The 24,822-nt window shown below is 41.8% G+C and overlaps 1 protein-coding gene across 2 annotated transcripts in view; it reads right to left on the minus strand.

The window, feature by feature from the left end:
* Window positions 1-24,822, minus strand: part of LOC306966548 (nectin-2) — a 223,063-nt gene that overhangs the window by 96,865 nt on the left and 101,376 nt on the right. Inside the window, exon 7 of one of the 2 annotated variants that reach the window (XM_079561344.1) lies at window positions 23,156-24,634. The exons of the other annotated variant lie outside the window; for it this stretch is intronic. Coding sequence (XP_079417470.1) covers window positions 24,063-24,634 — 572 coding nt within the window. The 3' untranslated portion in view covers window positions 23,156-24,062. Of the gene's footprint in view, window positions 1-23,155; window positions 24,635-24,822 lie in introns of those variants that run through there. 2 annotated transcript variants of the gene reach the window in all.

The following is a 24,822-nucleotide window of genomic DNA, read 5'->3' on the forward strand; positions in this document are numbered from 1 at the left end:
GGTTGGGAACCACTGCTGGAGGAGACTTAGTGTACTGAAGGAGTTTTAGTGCGGCCTCTGAGACCATTTGAATATTTATTGTTTGACCAATACATCGTGCACTAACTGCCAGGGCTACACATCCTTGGAGCACAGCTGTGCCATTTCCCATGTCCCATGTCCATGTACTACCTCTTCTAAAGCAAGAACATGCCATAAGCGAGATGCGCTTCCAGCTCTGCAACTTTATTTCCAAAGAAATAAATAATAAATCATTGACGTTTTCTGGGGCTTGCTAAAATGCTAAAAAACTAAATATGATTTTATTTTAGTGTAGTCTACAGCCCTGTATTGACCAAAGCAGCACCGGATTGTTTTGTTATCGTATTTGTCGGTAAGATCAAATCTAAGTACTTTTTTATTGTATCGAAAAGTCAGAATTAATGTCTTCAGAGGTCCATCTACTACTATATAAAAGCCTCTTACATTTGAGAAAAATGCCCCCTGGTAACATATTATTAGTGTGATGAAGGAATGAAAGCAGGTATGGTACAGTTAAGTTACTAAAGGTCAATTACAGTAATTACAGGCTTCCATCCATGATAGAAAACCACTTTAGTTATAGTCATCGAGGGATTCTTCCGTCCAGGGATTTCTCTACATTCTGTGGAAAGGCTGGGGAGAGTAAAGCTGGAGAAAGTTGTTGGAATGTCATCTGCATAACCTCTGTTGGCCACCAGAGAGTGTCTGCCTATCAATAACATTGTGCTGAACTTTACACTTAAAGAAGAACTAAGTAACTTGTTCACCTTAATAAAGCCTTTTCGTTGTCCCTCTGGGGGAAATTCAAGTGTTAATGGTGACTCTGGCCAGAAAACCACCCTTGCAACTTTCCCTGCACCGGGTCGGAGGTGCAATACACACTAATAGAACTACGACGAAGAAGCTAACAGGCTAACCGGCAAAGCTGACTGCGGGCTAGCACCACTTAAACAGTATTTAAAGTCAACTTTGAGTGAAAAAAATTATCTCCATTGTGTAACTGGATTTACAATATCCCTCTCTCCCTTTGTCTTTTCTGTCAGCGTAGTATTTACTCTCACAGACAATGAGTAAAAACATACTACGACACCTGCAGTGGCGCTTATGGCCTCTAGGGGCATGAGTTACTTAGCTCTGCTTTGAAGTGCATATGACACATTACACTTTTTTTTTTGCGAAAACATACAGTACTTATTATATGTCATTATATTTAAGACAGCTTTCTTTAGTTTGACCATTTGTGACGTTTATAGATTTATAGTTTCACTTTATTTTTATTATTATTTATTTTTTTTTCGAGGCAGAGAACATATATAGTTTCACTTTCTTATTGAATACTGACAGGAAGTGACATAGAGTTTTGTTTTTTTGTTTTTTTAATAAACGGTTGCCGTGACAACCATGAAGAAATGAGTGGGTCAAACTGCTATGGAACTTTACCTTTATGTCACTTCCTGTCAGTAGTCTAAAAAAAAAAATCAAACAAAAATAACCTTTCTGCACAAAAACTCTTCATTACATTTCAGCTTCACTGAAATAAAATGATAGTTATTACTTAAAACAGATCCATCTAAATAAGTCATATTTTCAAAAAACCTGTCGTATGCGCTTTACATATTTGTGAAAGTCTGCAGCTATTCAACTTTGACACACTGCCCCCTATTGGTCAGCGTTATGAACACAATCCAGATGACTGAAGCGGATAAATCAATCGGGCCAATAAATGTTAAATGAACATGCCCTATAAAGCTAAAAGGCAGGATAAAGTCCTAAAAGACATGTCTCCCATAGTGCCACAATAGCATGACAACAGAAAGCCAGTGCAGTTCAGTTATTGAAGGCCAATAAACGCCTTTGTGTGCGCCCGAGCCATAATATAGTTCAGGGGTGCGCGCTTGCTCTAATCCAATGATGAAGAGGGCCCAGGTCAGCGCATGGGGCCAACACGGGGCAGCGGGCCACACCACTCATTACTCACACTGGGATTTATTAGAGAGGCCCTGGAGGATGGAGGGGGTTAACGGAGGAGCATTGTGTTTGCTCTTATCGGCCCACAAGCTAAGGAGTCTGGATGTGTGCTAATCCGCGCGCACTGACTCACACAGGAGCTGTTTAATCAAGCTGCAGGTTAAATATACGCCAGACACTTCACACAGCTCGGTCCACACAAACTGGGGCAAGAAGTATGGGAAGAAATAAAATGTCCCCTAAGCTTTTGCCCATGTTGTAATGTTGTTCCCTCATGGAAAACCATACATCTGTTTCAATCGAAATGGGTGCCAAAAACAAATGCATTTCATAACTCAACTTTGACACTCATTTGGCTTCTGTATAAATCATTAACAATAGTATGAACCCATCCCTGTAAAGAATTGGGATGCTACAATATGTGAGGAAAGTTAGAAATGTGTTTGGACCACAACTAGAGACACTGCAGGTGAATAGGGAATAAAAATACATGTATAGATATCAATATGAAACTTTTGCTGAACATTACTGATATAAATATGGAAAGAAAATGTATTGCAAGTTTCCTGTCATTTTATGTTTTCATATCAAAACAAGGCCTTGTGTTGGTATATTAGTAACAAGGGATTTTTTTTCAGGGGGGATTTTGCTTATCTGTGAAAACTGCCTTGTTGTTTGGGGGTTCAAAGCAGCAAAGCTGGGAATTAGATATTAAAAAATCAGAAAAAAGAAACAAGAACTTTACTATATAGTGTTCAGCCCAAGACTGGAAAGTTTGGAGTGGATATAGGAGCTGCTATAGTGGCTAATTTTATCTGTGAATTAATGCATGAGGGAAAGCCGGCTTTGCGATGCAATGTAGTGTAACTCTGGGATATCTCCACCTCGCTCACTGACAAAACATCCTAAAGAAAGCAGATAAGCTCATAAAGGGCAAATGAGGAGAAGACTGCTGTGGAGCGGAGGGAGCTGCGCAGGAGGAAGAAGAAGGAGGAGGTGTAGCTGATCAGTGCAGGACACCACGCTTTGAAACGGGGACAAGCCCAGGAGGAGCTGCACAGTTTCATAGGATCAGAGGAGACAGAAGGCAGCCAGGTTTCCCCCAGGTGCTTTGGTTTCCCCTTCTTCCAAAAACATGCTGGTCAGGTTGGCCCACAATGGTGACGCTCTCAGGAATCATTTTTTTTATATTCTGACATGAAACCTAAGATATTAAGGGAGGAAACTATTAAACAAATCTCCACTTCGACCACTGCGTGAAAAATCAATACTTTCACCTGCCGTGTCTCGCCTTAATGGCTTTCTTTCTTTCTTTGTAGTCAAAAAATCTGGTATAGGGCCTTTAAGATGCTATCGCAGCTACCGTTTATAGCCTAATCTATATTACTTCACTGTGTCGGAAGGTTACAGGTCTGCCAGCAAACAACAAATGTGGAATCCCTGAAACCCTCTATAAAAGCATCACTGCAGCAGCACAATTCATTTCAATTTTCCTTCATCAACTCCCAACTATTGACAGCAGAAGATTACCTTTTTGTGATTTTGTGTGGAACAATTTTTCATTCAAATCGCACACGGAAGGCCAATGTGCCAAGCTTTTTGTGTACGCTAAGGTATCAACAAAAAAGTCAAATAAAGCCAAATATGTCACCTTCACACCGTGGCAAAGAACAGAGAAAAATGATCAACAAATGTCCCAAATCACATTGCCACTCCAGCATTTCAAACAGGAGCACAGACCGTTTTATCAGAGCGACATGAAACTACAAGCAAGACCCTCAACCTTTACAGGCTGAATTTACTGCGAGATCAGTGCAAACCAATATCTCCGCAGATTTAAAACATTGTGTACATGCGTTGCCAATACGTAGCATTTTCTGTTGGCTTTTCTTGCCATCTTCTGGTTTCTTCTGAGTGCTATTTCTTTGTGCAAACTGACACACGGCCAGGGCTTTTAATTACTTTCTCTGGCAGCCCACCATTCAAGAGCTCATAGGAATGTCCAATAACAGTTTGTGTGTCGGGAAAGATTTTTAATAAATGGAGACATTGCAGGAAAAACCTAGAAGCTTTCATCAGGAAGAAAAGTCATTTTCACAAAAAAAAAAAAAATCTAGATTTATTTTTTAGAAAATTAACACATTTTCTCACACCGCATTTTCTTACATTGTGATGACAACCTTTACACATAAGAACCAACAAACACAAAAGTTATATTTTTCAATCGCTTATTTCTTGCCTGAACCCTCTTGAACCCCCAAAACTAGGAAAAAATAGGCTTTTGTACTGATTGACATTAAACTATATATTGCGCTGTATTGTTGTGTACGTTTTCTATTTGCAACAAGATGTGGGCATTGAAGTGGGTCAGTGGGTCACCCGCTTTTGTACAGGACCCCATGAGAAGTGGGGGTTACATCCCGAGGGACAATGCCCCATCCAGTGAACAAAAAGATAAAGTAGTGGTGCAACATTCTCTATCGTCTATAGGCCTGTTATCAAAATGATCATGATGGCTCTGCAGCTCTTGAGGTGTGAGGAATATAGCAGGGTAAAGTAAAGTGTAACTGCAATACTATAGTGATACGTATTTCAGTGTACCATTTTGAATTATAAAAAGTCTGAATCTGTGTTATGTTTGTGGTGAATCTGTGTCAAAGTTGAAACTTAACAAAAAATAAAACGAGGCATGGAACTAAAACAAGGCTACCTTTCTAGGAAGACCATAAATCATATCAAACTATTTACATTATAAAGATACACTTTTGCCAATATGGACACAAAGAGGGAATACATTATATTGTGCATATTTGACCTTGTAGTGACCTATGGTTGTATGTGTAGTCAACGTGACACCTTTACTTTTGATCACAGTACCACTCAAACAGCCACAGGTCACTACAAAGTCAAATACGCACAACTTTACAGGTTGCATTATGTAGCTTAGAATGAAATAAAAAATATAGGCTATTGTTCATTTGTTTTGGGTTGTGTTATGGTTTGGGTTTGCGATAGGGATATTGCTAGGGCTGTCACGATAACAAATCTGAAGTTCGATATATTGAGGCGGGAAAGTATTGCGATAAACAATAATATTGACTCCAACGATACTTGATACTGTCAACTCTCAGGCATAAAAATGAGAGTAAAACTGTGTTCTAAAAGTACATAATCATATATAATGTAAAACACCATACAAGCTGCAATAAACAAAAAATGGGGGAAATGCTAACAATAATGCTAATAATAATGCTCAGAATAATGTATAGACGATAAATATCGAGCCCAAAAATATAGTATATTGTTTAACTGTTATTTCTTGAACGATAAGTCGAGTAATTATCGTGACAGCCCTAGATGTTGCATCACCCAATATTGCGATAACAATACTTTGTCGATACATTGTGCGGCCGTAGTTATACTCCATACTAGCTCCAACCACATTGCCACATCTGAGACTCTGGAATCGATCAATGTCCTCCTTGACACTGACGCAAAACCATGATCGAAGCGCATCAGTAAAACTGTATCTTGGTTAAGCCTCGTCTTTGCAGCCTGTACGTCCCGGTTAGCCCCGCGCTGGCGCTGGTTTGTAGAGACGCCCCGGGGCAGCGCGGCATGTCTCCTCACAGCCGCAGAGCTACGCCGAGCTGCTGTCACTTTGGCTTCAGATCCAGGTTATTCGCTCGCAGCTCAAATAGGCCAGGTCCCGCACTAAGGGGGTCACTGCCTCCTATATACACCTTTATATGCGGCAACTGCAGTGCCCTTCGCTATTTCCTGCACCCAACAAACCCAGAAGGAGCAAAGCAACAACATTACAACTCCTTCTCAATAACTAAAGCTACATTTACTTGAACAAATGTTTAGGTAACTGTCTCTATCCACAGAGTAGCCAGCTGAAATAGCATAATTAAATGCAAACCAATGTTATGTACTTTAAGTTGACTTCTTGTTGCCCATCCATATCACAATAATGTGGCTCTCTGCAAAAGTGAGCCATATTATGTTGACTGCTGAGCAAAAAGAAGACAAACTAAGTTATAAGCAGTGGTGAGCAAAAGTAATTCATTATTTGAATAAAAGCACAGATGTTACTGGTGAAAAAAATTCTAATACAAGTAAAAGTTGCTCGGTCAAATTTAGTACTGGAGAAAGTACTAAATAAATTTCGCAAATAATGACTTTGCTGCTTCAGAAACTATGAAGGACTCGCCCAATCAGTGACAATGACATCTGCACAATGCACTACAAAAAGTAAATATCAGGCATTGGCTTAAATGGCTTGAATTGAGGAAATACATCTTGTTTTGAGCGATTTTCACTCATTTAGACCAATTTTCTTACCCCATTGGCAAACAAAATTACTTGAAATCAAGACAAAATGTATTGAAACGAGTAAGAAAGATCTAAGAACAAGTGGAATCATCTAGGTCAAAATGCCCAATTAAATCTGAACTAGTCAAAACAACTCAAATTTGGATAATTGTGCTCAAATTGAGACATTTGAACTAATCAAGTTAATTACTTTTTGCAGTCCGCCCCCAACTGGTCTGGAGTAGTGTTCATCATGAGGCTTTAAAAAGGGACAAATCATACCTTTAAAGGGGCTAGATGAAAGTTGGCCATTTTATACTCACTACTGCCACCTCAGGTCAAACGTGTAATTGCACCTTCTATATTAAACTTGTGCATGACGGACCCGAATTATCAATGTTTTGAGTGACGGTGCAGGATTTTAGAGGCAGTTGTGATGAACAAGTCAGAGCTCATTCTACACCTTAGAACATGGCTGGAACATGTCGGGGGAGGAAAATACATAATTTTAACACTTTTAAACTCTGTATAGTCCCTTTAAATGTTTTACTTTGGAGCCCCTTTACAAATGCTGGTAGAAAATCTTATGTCTATCCTTCAGGTAAAGCAGAGTAAAAGCAAAAATATTACTCAGTTAAAGGCACAGCTCCTCAAAAACTTGCGTACTGTACTTAACCCAAATCTTAAAACATATAGGGCAGTGTAACACCTCATTTTAAAGCTAAGATCGACAAAACTCATCTAAACTGATCTTTTTCCATGTGTTATCGTCACTTTGGCTTTGGCTTTGGCTTTTTTTTTATTGCTTTTTTGTCACTTGTTGCATTTTCATCCTCGCTTTCGAAGCTTGGGCGCCTTTTTCCAAGAAGCTTTTAGATTTTGGAAAAGCCAAAGCGGAGAAAATGTACTCAGTTAAGGCGGGGGTTAAGAGGTTAAAAGCACTGATCCTCAAAAACCTGCATACTGTACTCAAGTAAATTAACATTACTACCAATCATCTCTGGCTACAACTACACTTGAAGACACAAGCAGAAAGTATTCCAGCCATCAAGGATATATAATGAATTGTAGCTGCATATTTAAAGTAAAAGTGCATCTCTGTCCAGCAAATTTGTCAAACAGTCACTCTTGTCGAAAGTCAACAGCTCAGTATAGACTCCATGCAGGGGCGCCAGTATCAGCAACACTGTTCTTTCTGCCCGTCATTACCTTTTATCCCCACAGTTGCTTCAGCTTAAAAGCCATTCTGAACTTGTTTTCGTTTTTTATATACTGTGCTATGGAAACCAGAAGAATCACGACTTAAAGCGTTTGAGTGGGTTCCCGGTTGTGAACGTTGCGTGCGTGCATGTGTGGAAGAGCGCGCCATCTCGCCAGCTCTCAATCCAAAGCAATTAGAGAGGCCAGATGGTGGGCAGGACTCGCAGTAAATAGCTGCGCATTGACAGAAGAAGCAACAAAAAATGAACTCTGACAAGGATGCCAGGATGACACACACAAATAACATCACACGAGCGGAGACAGAGGGAGAGCGAGGCATCGGGGCGAGGGGGAGGTTCAGGGGACTGACAACCGACGTCAACCAACTGTCTGGACCAGGGACATATTTCTGTACACAGGGGCGGTCACGCGGCATAAAGACATGATATTTATTAAGCCTTTGTCACAAGTTTCATCAAGACGCTTGTACACCTACTATAGCTTTATGTTACTTTACACAACGGTCTTCTGAGAGTTCACACCTCACTGGCTTCACTGAATTGGTTAAATCAACCTGTCACTGTGAAACTGACGGACGCTGACCAACAGCAGGAGCGGGTGAGGAAAGTGTAATTTAGCAGATCATCACAGGGCCGTATCACGCTTGATATAATGTATGTGGTTCAAGAATGCAGGATTGAAGTTTAAGGCTCACATTCTGGAAAGTATGAATGAAAAGTGTGGTTTTATTTAGGTCAGAGCTTCTAAACAGATGTCAGGACATCAAAGAGAGTTGTAACACTTGGTTATTTACTGAAAAAGTAAGAAAATATGACTTCAGTCTATCTTAATTCGACAAGGCTTAAATAGACAATAATCTGTTAGGGGAAAGTATAAATAATGTATTGTCTTTGTATTTAACAAACTAGACCAGGGATTTCCAAAGTGCGGCCTGGTCTGAGGGCTTCTTACTGAATTCTGCACATATCACCGGAGATAGTACTTTTTACTGCAAATGTCATTATTCCACACAATTAAAACCTCAAAAACTATCATTTTATTGTGAGACAAAGCTGGAATTATGGTTCCAACCCTAAACAAAGGTGTGGAGCGCGGTTTGAACCAATCATAAATGCACCCGGGTGAATGTTTCACTGCACTGACCACCAAGCTGTGACCCTCCACACTGCATATATACTTCCATATGCAGCTCTCAATGAAAAATGCTAAGACACCTCTGAACTAGACTGTACAGTCTTTTATGGTGTGGAATGTATTAATGTATTTGGGTTGCAGCTTGTCATTATTGGATGGGGCAACTGGACTTTTCAAAATAAAACAGACACAATGGGACTTTGCCAGAGGTAACCACATAATAATAATGCCTTACACACTAATGCACTTTATAAAACTGTATTACCAAGTTTCTCAAAGCGCTACACTGTCGTCATTATTCATTCACTCCATGTTGTAGCCACAGCTGCCCTGGGGTAGACTGACTGAAGCGAGGCAACCAGTCTGTGCCATCGGCCTCTCCGACCACCACCAACCACTCACTCACTCACTCACTCACTCACTACATTCACCCCAGGCTTCCTGGTGTCCCCACACGGTCTCCCATCCAAGTACCAACCAGGCCCTTCCCTGCTTTGCTTCCAAAGGTCTGACGGGATTGGGCAGAGCAAAGGCGGTACGGCCACATCTTCTCTTTATTTTCTCTTTTTAAATGGTAAACCGTTTGAGTCTGAACAGCCAAGTCCAATTAAATAGACAAATCAGCATTGATATGTTGGATTTTGAGCTCTTAGATACTGAGTGATTGATACTGCTAAGCCTGAACTGAGCTGTTTTGGGCATCACATTAGTAGAAAATAAATAAATAAATCATGACAACTGGGACAGAGCCTCCTCCGTGAAACGAGGAAAAATCAATCCATGGGGACGCAGGACAAAGGGTTTAAAACCGGAACTGTCCCAGGTAAATATGGACGACGTCTATAGGGCGATGATAGGTCTCGATGCCACACCAGTCGAGAACCAGAGCTAAATGTGTTTATTATTCATAAAACTGGTTAGTCTCATCTTATCTTACTACTTCAGTTGTCTCTCTCAAACGTTAAATCTCAGAGACATGTTTGTAATGTGCCGTGTGAGCAAAATCATGATTAGAAAAGAACATTGCAAGTCTACTCACCATCCCGCTCTAAATAACACTGTTCTGTTTTGGCGGGCGCAGAGCGGGAGGGAGGGGTAGAGGCAGGTGGAACGACATGCATGAGCAGTTGCATGCCAACACACTGACACACGGACCGGTCTCCTCCTCCCCCCCAGAGCCTCGTAGGTTAAAATTTAACTGAACCAGATTTGCTCTTCACATAGTTCAAACAATGCAGCCTTTGAGCGGCACATTCCAAAACACACAGCACACACTGGCTTACTATAGGAAAGCCATGAAAGCCGTGGGATTTTTAAGTCTGTGTGTGCAGTTGACAAAGTACATTTACTCTTGGGATGTGCCAAAACACTGGAAATCTGGTTTGGCAGAGATTATACTTGGGCTTCTTCAGATGGTATTCAGGGTCATCGGCAACTTCACACTCATTTTACTTAGTGATATTAATTTCTAGTAATGCATTAGACATTGTTTACACACAGTTTTGACCGGATTAGTCCAATTTAGATTCATTTTTAGAGCCAATTTAGTCCTGGTTTGATCTTGTTCTCGGTGCTGGGAAGGTCAAATAGTTTACGACGTGGCACTTGGAAGGTCAAGTGTTCTTTGAGAGGAAACGTTTGAGAACCACTGCAACGATTTACGATTGTTGAACTGGATGTTAAGTCACAGGAATATCCAAAATAGCCTGCACTACCCGCCAGCCTGGAGTTGAAACCTACAGCTTTGTTTGCTCGCGGGCAGGAGCTCCTCGATCTGCTCATTGTAGCATGTCAGTGTTAAGTGCAATTCAAGTGACGGCTGTCTGCCTCCCGCTCTCGTTCTGTGCGTACAAGGGATTAGCAGTGGCTTGGACAAATAAATTAACATTGAAAGTTACATCGCCCCAATTTAACCGAGCACATTTTCTCCAGTTCGGAATCACCCAAAATCTAAAAAGCTTCTGAAAACTAAGGCCTACTAAACTGATTTTTTTTTTGCTTCATTTTCGTCGCTCTTTTGTCAGTTTTTTGTTGTGTTTTCATCCTCGTTTTTGTTGCTATGTTGACTCTTTTTTTTCCCCAAGAAGCTTTTAGATTTGGGTAAAGCCAAACTGGAGAGTTCAGGCTCAGTTCAGGTGTGGGTTGAGAGGTTAAGAGCTACTGATGGAGACACTTAGCCTGGAAAAGACTCTGCATCAACTTCTTTTTGACAGCGAAACGCACGCAAGCAAACAGGAAGTGGATTAAACCAATCAGCGGAGTACAGTCTGTGGCAAAAAAACAAACAAACTCGGTTCTCCTGACTTCAAATAAAAGATTCTGTTTGCACGGACCCGTTTGAGTTTGGCAGGAGTGGCAACAGCGAGCTCCCTGCCCAGACTGATATCCCCGTGCATAAAGTATACAGAGGGGTATTATTCTGGATGCCAGAGACACTACAGACATGTTCATAACATTACACTGGATGGAAATACTTTAATGGAGGATACGCCTGTGCTCACAACAGGTGTTTTTGTCTCTTTTCTCTTCTCTTTTCGCACAAAAGACTCAAGGTCATGTGTTACTTACTTACATTTGAAAGCTAAGGCCTCAGCCGTTTCCTTTTTTTGTTGATGGATTTCATAATTTTTGTGGGGTTTTTGTCACGTTTTTATGGCTTCATCACAATTAAATGACACTGAAAATCTAAATGCGGCCAAAATGTTACAAAAAAGCAATTAGAAAATGACAAACATTTGTTTTGTAGGCCTTAGCTTTCAAAGGAGGCGTAAGCCTGGCCTGTGGGCTGTAAGGTCTCGGGTTGAGAAGCTTTTAGATTTGGGTAATGCTGAACTGAAGAAAATGTTCTTGGTTCCGTTGAGGTTTTAGGGGTTAAAATGAAAACACTTAAAGGGACTATACGGAGTTTAAAAATGTTAAAATTATTTATTTTCCTCCCCCTACATGTTCCAACAATGTCCTAATGTGTAGAATGAGCTCAGACCTGTTCACCACAACTGCCTCTAAAATCCTGCACTGTCACTCAAAATGGTGTTAATTTGGGTCCAAAGTGCCATCATGCACGAGCTTAATATAGAAGCTGCAGTTACTCATAAGGCCTGAGATGGCAGTAGTGAGTATAAACTCACAAACTTGCATCTAGCCCCTTTAACCTGTTACCTGCCTTTGATCAGGGGGTTAGGTTTGGGGTCAGGGGTTAAGGTTTGGAACAGCTTATGTGATGCAAGTCGCGTTTCACTCAAATATCACATATTTTCACAAACTAGACAGTCTTGCCTTTCAAATGAGGTGTCACACTGGCATATCGGCTGTAAGCGCTCTTGTCAATAGGCTTTGAGATTTGGATATGCATAATTGGAGAAAACAAACTCTAAACCTAAGATGGCAGATGACTGGTTCAAATGAAAATCATCATATTAGATAATAGACAGTTTGAAATACTGTTCCTAAAGTTATGCAAATAGAAGTAATTTACGAGATGCCAAATCATGTGGGCACTGGGTTTACTGAATTTAGTTTAAAATCCTGACATACTGTACATTAATAGCTAACATTTCTCTGGCTCAGAAACCTGCCCAACTTGTCTGGCACCTAATTATGGTTTCTTCAAGCGCAGACATTTGATTTTGGCACCGGGCCTTCCCTTATGCAACATCTCTTTTTGCCAAGAAAATCTTCCTACATATAAAACTTCTGAACCAATCCGGTACACTTGTCAGATTTTGTTACATTGATCCGGCAAAAACAAGTCTTCGTTTTGAAAAATGCCAACTTCAATCGTCGATACAGGTCAAAAGCAAAAATTGTATATAAGAAATATCAAGAAAGCGACGTGTCTGAGTGTTATTTATCCACTTTGGCAGCGGCAGAGACTGTTTGTGCAGAGCTAATGTCAGGGGAGGGTTGCTTAATTCGTGACTTGTTTTCTTCCTGAAAGCGCTGTACTCCTCAGCGGTGCAGACTGCTATATTAATTTATTGGTTTGGGTTTCAGGGAGATCGTTCCTTTTCATTATGTGCAAAATATAAATTGGGTGAGATGTTTTTCTGAGAGGTAAACAATTAGTGTCACTTTGAAACGGAGAACATTTTGCTTTGTGCCGCGCAAATCATTCTACACATTCACGCAGCTTAATAATTGTAACATACATATTTCTATGGTTAGAGACTGACTTAATGGGGGTTTTAGGGGGAGATTGCCTACACAGTGCTGTTTTTACTTATAAATAATGAAAGAGAAAGCCAGTATTACAGTTTTAGTTGTGTCCAAACTCATTCCTAACATTTTTGTAGAATCCTAATTCTTCACAGGGATGAAATTAAAGGAACGTTACACAACTTGCAAGATCACATTTCAGGGTCACTTTCACGGAAATGCGAGAAAACTATCCCGCAAGTGATGAAATTGATACAAATGCTTTATAATTAGATGCACAGTGTTGTTGTTTTTTTCACAAATGTCTGAGTTTACTATATGCTAAAGGAGGACAAAACAAATTTAGTTCCACTACTAGAAAAAAAATAAAAAAATCTGGTATATTGCCTTTAAAGGAACAGGCCACCGTTTTATATACTGAGATATGTTCTTACCTGAACTTAGATGACTTGATACGTACCTGTCTGGCATGTTGTTAGCATTTGGCTTGTCCCAATGATTCCTATAGCTCCAAACGGGGGTGAAGTTAGAAGTGACCAGCTCTTCCACGGGCACACACAAAGACCAGACAGGTACGTACCAACTCGTCTAAGCTCAGGTAAGAACATATCACAGTATGAAAAAATGGTGGCCTGTTCCTTTAAATGGACTATACAGAGTTTAAAAATGTTAAAATTATGTATTTTCCTCTACCTTCATGTTCCAGCAATGTCCTAAGGTGTAGAATGAGCCCAGACCTGTTCACCACAACTGCCTCTAAAATCCTGCACTGTCACTCAAAAAGTTGTTACTTCGGGTCTGAAGTGCCCCACAGCTTAATATAGAAGGTGCAGTTGATGTATGCATATTGCATATGACCTGAGGTGCCAGTATTGAGTATAAAATGGCCAACTTTCATCTAGTCTCTTTAAGGACACATTTGGTAATCATGATTTTTCTTATTTAGTTCCACATGAGCCTTGTTTTGGTCCTGATACAACTTTTATAGAGCCAGAAGCAAGTCAAATTGAATTTGCACAAATATTTCATCCAACAGAGGAAAGAGAACTGGACAACGGCAACTTTCAAGCAAAAAAAAAATAAAAAATTTTGGATGAACTTATACAGTAAAAATCATTTTCCAATAAATTTAGAGTTAATGCCAGTTTAAATCACATTTAAGGCCTTGATTTTGGCAAAATTCCTTCTATGACATTTGTTGCTTTCTAATGCCCCACAGAAACCATAGACTGATCAATTAGATCTAATGTCAATGGCAGAAACAGCATAGCATATGGGGGCATAACCCGTAACCTTCTATAGTTCAAATACAGTCAGGAGCTCTTTCCACTTAGCCACTGGCACATCCTAAACCACAATATTGTCCTGAATTATATTACAATGTCATTACAATGTTCCAATTTGCCCTGCAGCTTTTATGACCAGTCCTACTTTCTAATTCAATGAACCTCCCCGGCTAACGCACACTCAATTCCCATCCCCGCTTCCTTATTTCCATGTCTTGTTAACCCAATTTTATGAGGACAAATAGACCTAAATGCAAAAATCCCTGTTTACCCCCGCATATTGACGCGCATTAGGGGGAGGGGCTTATGTACGGGACAATTGTAATCCACAAAATTGCTTCTCCTATTGCCGTTGCTGGGTTTCCATAAGCCTGTTATCACACCCCTGTTGACGCACACGTAGATTTATCACAAGCGAAATGAGAGCGACCGCCCGGGCAGGAAATGAGTTGGAGGATAGAAAAAAAAAATATATATATATATATACGGGATCTAGAGAGCGATTTGTCTGAGGTGTGAATGATGGTTGACAGGAGACGCACAGGCCACTTCATAGCGCGATCAATTAATCTATAAATCTAATCAGCGACAATCAGTGGCGGCCGCTTGACTTGAAACCCACATCCTCAGTCATCCTAAAGTGTTTCAGAAGACAGATGGAAGAAATGGCGACGTGACGTTCAGGAACGAATCGGATCCTTGGAGAGGAGCTTTGACAAACTGTTTGAATAGATCTCGTTTGTGAAAAGAGACCGGAGGATGTTCACTTATTTTTCTGTTTGTCATTCTGCAGTTTAACCTCTGAACCACCTGAAGTGGCTCAGGTGGGGGTTAAACCAATGTGGTTCAACCCACATGTGACGACAACAACAAAAATGGGCAAAAATTTGGTGAAAAAGGATATGAAAAAAGTGACAAATCGGCACAAGCGCGAGGAAAAAGATCAAACAACATCCGTTTTTCTTGGTCTTAGCTTTCAAATTAGGTGTTACATTGGCCTATAGGCTGTGAGCTCCGGTCGAGAAGCTTTCAGATTTGAGCAACTCCAAACTGGAGAAAATGCACTTGGTCAAGGCGGGTGGAAAGAGGTTAATAATGACCTAAAATGCAGTTGACAAGCTTTTCAAAGAGTTGTGCTGTAGTCATTATTTCTGCACTAGATAATCGATGGTAGTAGCCTGGTAAATCCACATCGGCCCCTCCAACAAATCCTGGCCAGCCAGACTAGTCCCTTTCTAATCCATACTAGCTTGGCCTGCCTGCTACAAAGACATGTAATGATTCAGTTTTGATGGGAGTTATTTACAGTGGATTAACCAATTACGCATAGTCAAAGTATATGAAAACACAAACTACACCAAACTTGCACCAAAATTAATTGTAATTCAATACCGAGGTCTTCAGAGAACCATTCCAGTAAAAGCAATGTCTTCCTGTATCAACACAAACATGGCAGCTCGCAGTTCAGTAAAAAAATATGAATAAATCAGACCTGTAAGAAGCAGAACAATCTTTTGCCTTATCTACTTGCAGAGCACCAACACTGTTCAGAGGTCAAAGAAATTATAAAGTTGGCTCTGTATGATTCCGAGGTATTTGAGAGGAAATGTCCTCTAAAACTTAAGTGCTTTGGGTGACTTGTGTAATGCGAAAGCGCTATACAAATGAGCTTCCATTCCATAGATTTTAGTGGCGCAGATCAGACCTTCATAAAAATCAAACGTTGGTCAGGAAACCTCCCAACACTCATCACTTACACACACGACATTCATACAGAAGAAAGTGTTTTGCTCAGGGATACAATGATAGCTTCCACAAGTTTGAGCTGGAACTCGAACCACTGACCAGAGATCAGAGGATGCTCTAGCCAGCTAAAACCACAGTATTGTATTGTATACTATAAATTCACAAAAAACATGTTTTATTTAGTGTACAAAGCTGGTAAAAACAAGTCCCACTGTAGATCACTGGATCAGAGACTTTTGTAACATCGTCAGATGTAGAACAAGGTGCCAGTACGAGCTGCCAGCTTCTTACAGTGTATGTAGATTCAATAATAACAGCAGTTAACTCTTATGGCACAGACGGTTGGTTACATTTTTCAAAGAACTCTCACAGAAACTCTGCGCCTCAACTTAACGAAAAAAATATTCTCAGATCAATCTAGACCTGTCCCCAAGTCCTGTCCTGTCTTTGAAGTTAAATAATCCGATCAACGAGCAAGACAGGAAAGACTCTGCTCCCACTGCCTAAAAATAGAAACAGGTAGATGGACGAGGATACCCCTGGACCGAAGAACTCATCCAGAGCGAGACCCATGTAATCTCTAATAGCCCACTCACAAAACATTGGCATGACCAACTGAATATTCAATTCAGCTCCCCAGCTTATCTGTTCTGTATTTAAAAAATACATAAATAAAGTCAAAGACAGTCTGGAATTGTGGTAATAGGACATGATTCCCAAAAGGAGACTCGAGGCGGGGCTATCGATCGCAGGTTGAACGAGAGAGAACCAAAACAAACACAAATCGACCTACGCCATGATTGCTTGTAGTCCACAAACAATCATGACATGCAGTCGAGTAAATGTTCCGGTGCTGTGGCTTTAAAGGGACTATACAGAGTTTAAAAAGGTTAAAAAATAATGTATTTTCCTCCCCCTACATGTTCCAGCCATGTCCTAATGTGTAGAATGAGCCCAGACCTGTTCACCACAACTGCCTCTAAAATCCTGAACTGTCACTCAAAAGAGAGAGGAGCACTGGTGTGTTTTATGGGAAACCCTGGCACGGAGGATGACGCACCGCTAACTCCCGCCTCCCGTGCTATGAGTTTTGCAAGAGTTTCGCCCGAGTCAGTGAAATTCAAATTGCACACGACCAGACTGTATCCTCATGCCTCTCTTAACATGGAGGATCACTCTGATTCGTGCCAGGCTCGAGCTGTTCTGTACTTCTGAAGAAAACTTGCACAATGTTGCTTTGTACTGCAGTCAAATCCTAAAACTGTTTTGATAATCTGGATGTATAACAGTCATTATATGGGCTATATGCCTGTCTGTCTGACTATAAGCTAAACTTTTTTTTTTTTACTATAAATTCTTTTGAACTATATCTGAAATATCTGACTCCCAGAGCAGATCCAGAAAACCCCCCGAGATGACCAGAAGGAAACGCGAAGTGAGACGAGCCATATTTCAAAAATCAAGAAACCTTTAATAGCAACGAATACAAATAAAAAGACATGACAAATGGTGATAACAATTACCATTCATTTTGTTTTTGTTTTTTTTTCCTTTAAGACAAAAATTAAAAAGTACAAAAAATATAAGAACAACTTTTACACAGAGCAGTCGATAAAAAAAAAAGCACATTTGAGGGGAGGGGGGCTTTCGATGCTGTGTACAGTTTTGTATTAGAAGAGAGAAAAAAAATGCACATTATGCTGGATTTGGCAGCAATCACAGCGCAGCAGTCAAGAATAAAGCACGCGGAAACATAAATTATAAAGCACTGCAAAAATAACAGAAGAGGAGAATCCGGAAAAGAAAGACAAAAATAAATCCTTCATGCGTTTTTTTCTGCTGTCACTGAGAAATACACAAACGTGACGCCATAAATTAGTAATTCTTTTCTCGGCTACATATTTATATATTTATACTATGTACACGGAAAGGGGGTTGTCTCTGAATGCGAGGGAGATGTTAAGGCTTTGATAAATCGCGAAGTAAAGACTGGCAGATATTTTAATTAAAGTCGGGACGCTTTAAAACTACAATGAAGACAAAATCCAATCCTATGCAAATGACTTTTTCTCCCCATTCGACGCAGATATTGAGCTATTTTTGATAAATATTAGATAATCCATACTTTCCAAGATTCTAACTCCAAAAAAGACTTGCAAAAGCCGGGTTTAAGAAGGAATATTTTGTTTGTCTTTAGGCTCTACAGGAATAATCCATCTGAACAGATTTTCAAATATTGTTGACCGAGTAACACTTTATAATAACTTTACCTTATTTAGCCTTAATAAAATATGAACACTTAATTCATCATGAACATTTCATTAGTTAAGTGTGACTAACACTGAACTACTTAATACAGTTAATGCTAAACTCATGAATCTTCACTTATTCATTGTTAAGTAGTTATTTACTAATGAATTGTTCATGATGAATTAAGTGTTAACTCATCATTTATTAAGACTAAATAATGTGTATTGTAGTGCAGTGTTGCCTAGGGCTGGGCAATTAATCAAATGTTAATCTAATTGTGATTTTAAGAAAGGTTGATCACGATAACCGTGTGGTGCGATTTAATCGAGGAGAATTGGCCAGTCCTGTCGCAGTCTAGAAAAAAAAACGGATGGCGCAATGCTGCAGCGCCTGTCAGGTCAATCCCAGGGAAACACTCGGCCCAAACAAACAGGAAGCACAGGATGGCACATGCGGCAGCCAGAGGAGAGGACCTGGTGATTTTACATGTAAAATCAGCTACAAAGTTGTGCTAACTCGTCTAAAGGGCAAAACAGAAACCCATCGTCTTTTTTACTAATATGCGCAGTTTACTGATTTCTTCATGTAAATATTAAGTTATTAGCTTTTCACTCCTTAAGCCGTGGCGAGTTTTCAGTTTGGCTGCAGCATCTGTTTACTTGGTAGTCTGGGAAAGGCCACATTTATTGTTTTTTTCCTTCAAAACAAATAAATCAGATTAAAAATAGAGATTCAATATAGGGAAAATAATCGGGATTTGTTTTTTTTTTTAAATCGCCCAGCCCTAGTGTTACCGTTGACCGGACTGGGTTGGTTGAGTTGAGCATGTTAGCATGTTGAAGCAGAACCAGCCTTACATTTTTACTACAAGTGTGAGAAAAAGCTTCAAAAGTCGGAGGCCGGATTTCCTCAACTCAACCATCCCAGACCAGTTTATTAGATTTCGAGGGGCTTTTCAGACTGGATATGTGCCATGCCTCTGAAGCCTATGGAATTTGTGGTGTTCCCGCTTTATCGGCCTGGGTTGTGTTCTTATTAAACAAAGATATTCCTCTCCTTATTACACACCTACTCGGTCTCCTACAGTGGCTTTGTCTAGACAATTTTGAAACTCGTTTTTCCCTCACACCTTTTTTTATTTTGTTCCCAAACATTTGCAGATCATAGCATTCTGTTTTACAAGCGTCCCAACTTCACTAAACTGCAGTTGCTTTTAGAGTCCTAGCGCGTGTGTGTGTGCGTGTGCATGTGTGTGTGAGGAGAACAAAATGAAATCATAACATGAAGATATCGTGTTTGTTTAACCTGGCGCGAGACCCCCAGTACCTGGAGCCGGTGAGTCGTTATAAAACCCATTTGTGTCTGGATGGAGGAAGTTGGGATAGATTTGTGACGGCGTCTGTGTTTTGCGGGGGCGTGTGCGTTCGCCGTTCAGAGGTTGAGAATGGAGAGAGACAGATGAGGGGGGTAAAAGCCGAAAACAACATTTTTTTGGGAGGCGAGTTGGAAGTTGCAAGTCGCTAAAAGCTTTTAACACCGACCCGAGGGTGGGAGGAGGTCAACGCTCTGGCATTTTCATGAAAGCGCCGTTTCCCGCGTCGACGGGATAGACGACAGAAACAAACATCTTCCTAAAACGGACCTCCGACACTGAAAATTGTCTTCGTAGCGCTTGGATCATTTATTTTTTTCCTTCCATTTTTACATCCGAGTATGGGAATCGTTTGGGGGGGAAAAAGCGCTATGCATCATGTTAGTTTTGACCGAACTGTAGAATAAGCAGCATTTCTTTGAGCGCGTGTATCACCGTGCGCCGCGCCAGTGCATCTGTGTGGGTTTATGTCAGAAGAAGATGGCAAAGTTGTCAGGTATGAGGTGTCTTGTGCGCAGTTTGGCTGTGGGAGTGAGCATAATGAGTGAGACTGAAAGCGCGTGGGTGAGCGGGGAAAAAAAAAAAGATTTCTCTGCATTTTCCTGGATATATATGCTGCGGCGTACAGTTCGTGTCTTTGAAAACCATCCACTATCTTTACACAACTGCTCATTGTGGACAAATTGGTTGAGCTTTCTCCGGGCTACAACCTCTAATAACAGTGGGAGACGTCTTGAAAAATCAGTTACGACAGCAACGCTCTCGACACCGCGTTTGTTGAATCCACGGTACAATATGGGGGAGTTTGTCAGGCGCGTGTGAAGGGAAAGGCAACTGAAATAATAGTGTGCTTATTGTGGGAAGAGAAAACAATTGTCCTTACGGTTATACAATGTTCTCAGAAATACAATGAACTCTTAGGCTTCAGGTAAACATCCCAGCAAAGTTCAGTGTGTCCTTGCCGAGGTATCGATGGATCGAATTACATTCTTACGACGTTTCACCCCACGCTGCCTAAAGTTAAGTCGCTTCGGCTCCACCCGCCTCGATATTTACATTGTCATAAATATCCACATTTCCACAAGAAAAATAAAGATGCTTATACATATATATAGTACACAGATACCTCACACCAAAATGTACACACAACACTTTTTGTTGTCCCTTCTTCGGCAGTTTCGACCCCCATGTATTCACTTTGTAATAGTGACACACACAAGTGCAAAAATAACACATTTGTGACATCTACTGTGATCAGTATTGACACAGCCAGACGGAAAAAAGACACGAGCTGGTTTCAACGAAGAAAACGGATAAGACTTCCGGACTCTGTGCACCTTATGTGCTGAAAATTAAAATGAAAAAAAAAAAAAATCAACCATGGATGTACTCGATGTTTTCTCTCGTGTTGATAGGAGAGACGGATTCACGAGCACAGGTTTGGACTCACGTCTGGGTAAATTGGACAACATATCGTCTTGGAACACGTTTGGGCCATTAGGAAAAAATCCAAATGCATTCATGGAACAATCTCATTCAGTGATCTTTTTCTTTGGGCGCCACGCTGCTGAACATGTGGGATTATCCAATGGGAGGCGGGCTCTTATCCATTTGCTCAATTACATACCAGTTTGTGTCTTTCGGGGCAGGCAGTGCAATTCATTTCCCCCCCCCCATGTCCCCAGGAGTTACATTTGTGTATGAGCTAAGGCCATTAAACGACAATCCCTTTTTGAACACACCGGCTCCATAATATGCCAGTTTTAATGCTGTCTCCGTTGCGGTCTTCTGCATCTGCTCTTTTCCATGGCAAACCAAGGCTATACCCGCGTCGCGTTACGTCAAGACCAGGAAGCCACCTTTGCACTTAGCACTGGGACGCCATTTTGAACTTTTGACCCTAAGATGGTGCCACCTTAGATACGACTTGCCTTCAAGAAAGATCAGTACAGTCCCCTAATGGATCCGATTGGTGGTTAAAGGGAAAAGGCCAGGGAAAGCTTCATGGGTTACCGTTTGGACTGTTTCTTTGTGGTTTAGTTATGCATAATTATGTGTACTATGCTAACCCTTAGCTCAGACTAGCACCAACAAGTCTTGAAAGGCATGTGATTGTTTTAGTTCAACAGTTCACCATCTTCTCTCAGCTGACTCTGTGCATAACTTCAAATCATAACAACGGCGCCCAAGAAGTGACTTCCTGGTTCGATCCAGCACACCAAAATAAAAGCACACAGCTCATCTCATTGATTAGTTCAGGTACTTGCAACAGTACAAGAATATAATTAAATACGCTCATTTTAAGTGTTCTGTCTGTTTGTGAACTAATGAACTGCTGAACTGGTGAATAGGATGGTGCTTTTATTTTGGCGTGCTAGATCGAAAGAGGAAGTCACTTCTTGGGCCGCGCTGCTATGATTTGAAGTTATGCACAAAGTCAATTATGTTAAAAACTTCAACATTGAGCAACTTTGCACAGCCGTGCCCGGGTTAAAACCATCCTAAAAACATCCACAAAGATTTAGTTGAACTTTTGAAATAATTGGCCGCACGTGTGAGTAAATTACCCACACTCTGAAGCCCTGCCTTTGAGACAGTCGGCGCTCCTCCTTGGTGAATTCAATGCAAATGTACACAGCGCATGAAAGGCAGCGGCGTACAGTAGCAGTAGCTTGCGGAGGAGGAGTAGTTGCCAGAGTTGTTCTCCGGTGGCTCGTTAGGGAGGATAAATTAACAGTCAGGAGACAATCGCCCCTAAAGCTACACCATAAAAAGCCCTAAGCTAAGTCTTTTAGTCAATACGACTCCCATCGCTTCCCGATGCCGCTGCAACTTTAGACGTCTCCCGATCAATTTACTACCTTTAATAACATCCGCTAATGGAAAGAAATGTAACGGGTGGTCATTGAGAATCCATCTCTCTGCCTTTCCCAGTGGTCAAGGAACGGAGCCATTCCATTATCTATCGGGGGGCTCCATTTCTGAAAGCGCAGGGAGGACGTGGCATTTCTCAAGTGACAAAGCTGGCCGTGAGATGGGCATGTCCTCTGCGGGTGCATTGGAATAGAGTAAGTGGGCTTTTTGACACATGGGGAGCGGTAAAATACTCCGCCGCACCTCCGTAGCCATGACCCGCACACTGGCCTGATAAATCACAACCCGTGGCCATAACCGCTTGAGTATGGGGGGGGGGCGGAGAAAGGGAGGGGAAGGGAGAGCGGGAGATGTGATAGAAGGATTGGAGGAACAGCCACGTCATGAAGGATAAGTGGTGGCAATCTGTTGGTCCTGGCTAAGCGAGCGGCTTCACGGCTCATTACCAATCAAGCTCCTCCTGTCAGTGGCGCAGTGAATAGACAGCCCTGAGCAGGGGAGAGGAGGAGAGGCGACATCCTTTACCTAACGTGGAAAATATCCTCCGATTTTGAGAGTTGCTCCAAAAAGTTACGACTCTGTGTGGTGCAAGAAGTTGCTGTTTTTTTGGGATATGCTCGTCCTTTCTTTCTACAACCATCCTTTCTTCCCTACCCTGACCGACGAAACAACACGCTCTTCCTATACTCTGATGAGCTAATCAGGGAAATGCATGGTCTGTCCAGATCACAAGCATACATGGTGGCCTGCCAAAGTACAAAGGCATGAAACCACCACTGAGCTCTGCCAATTACAAAGAATAGAGGTTGTGAATTTTGTCCTGCATGATGGAGGATTTGAGAGAGTCTAAGGTGAGTCCCGGGCGCTTCTGTTATTGAACGGAAAGTAGGAATGGCTGGTCAAGGCCTTTATTCCTTCCAAGCCCCTACCTTCTTTGGTTTTGGTCTCGACACTGAGGTGTCACCTTCACCTTACTCATCTCGCATCATAAAACTTTAGGATCTGCACCGGCGTCCGCCTGCACTCAAAATCGCTTCGCTTTATGTCATCATTATAAATCCCGTTTTAACCATTCTTACATACGCGGTGACAGTTTGCAGGGTGGGATTTCTGAAGCTCGAGACAGCGCCGGCAGAATCTGTACTTTGTGGAGAAGACATGTTCAAATTTTGTGTCCTCGTTCCGAATCACTTGATGCCGAAACTTTTGTCTTTTTCCTCGTAGCAAACTACCCATCACCTGTGACAGAACAATTGCTACCTAACACAAAGGGTTTCCCATTGGAGGACTGCGCACCACGACACTCTTGACAACACAAATACATCCATTGTTCGAGCAAAGATGCAGAGAGACCGTCATTCCGCGTGACCTCGCTTGTATGTTGTTTCACGACGCAATTCTCCTCCTTCGATGCGCTTTTAGGCCACCATTCATGTCCAAGGCCCCCCCCCCCCCCCCCCCCCGTCACAGCAAGACAAGTTTGCCACTGTTCAATAAGCGTTCTTTTTTTTTTTTAAGGGACAAGATTTAAAACCAAGATTTGACAAAACATCCCGCCTCACTCCAGTTCTTTCAGTTCATAATCGGGCCGCACTGTGATGATTAATTATAGACTATCTGAAATCAACTGCAAAAATAAAAGTGGTTACATTTCTCTTTTCTCCCTCCCTCTCTCAGGAACCATAAATCCCCACGAGGACCTCTTCCGCTCCACTTCTTTATACGTAGACAGCAGTCCGCGATATGACCGAGCCGTCCCGTTGAGACTCCATGTCGTCATCCAGGTAGTCTCCCATGATGTGATCCTGATCGTGGGGGCGCAGCTGCAGGATTGGGGCCCCTCCGCCGAAATGGTCGTACCGCTCGTCCTCCTCGAGCTCATCGAACTTTCTCCTCTCCGCGTCATCCAGCTCTTGGCTCAGAAGGATGTCCTGTGCCGAGTGGGTGGTGGGCCCCCCTTCGGGACGGCCCCCAATGGTGAGCGCCGGGTTGTGGTTATTCTTCTCCCCGAGTCCCTGGTGAGAGGAGCTCTCGTTGTACACGTAAATGGGCCCGTTATTGTTGGCGCCGGTGCCCGTTCCCCCGCTCGTGCCGTTCTTGCTGGCCTTCTTCCCGCCGCCGAATATGCGCGTCTTCATGTCGCTGCCTCCGTTGGCGCGGTAACCCTGCTGTTGCCGGCGGCTACGGGTCACGAGCACCGCAATCAGTGCGGCGACCAAAAGGAGGGCCAGCAGGGACCCGATCACGGCACCCGCCACCACGCCGGCATTGGACGGGTCCACTTTAGGTTCTGTAGGGAGCAGGACACAGGAAGGACAAGAGGAGAAAATAGGTTTAGAAAAAAGAAAGAAAAGTGCAAAGAGACATGATAAAAGTCAGGAACGGCGAGACAGAAGGGAGGAGTGTGTTGTGTCAGTGGTGGCAAACGGTCAGTACCCAAAAACATATGGTCTTGCTGACCTTGAAACCCAGTCAATT

This window comes from Gobius niger, assembly GCF_951799975.1.
Source record: "Gobius niger genome assembly, chromosome: 8".
In the NCBI taxonomy this organism is placed as follows: domain Eukaryota; kingdom Metazoa; phylum Chordata; class Actinopteri; order Gobiiformes; family Gobiidae; genus Gobius; species Gobius niger.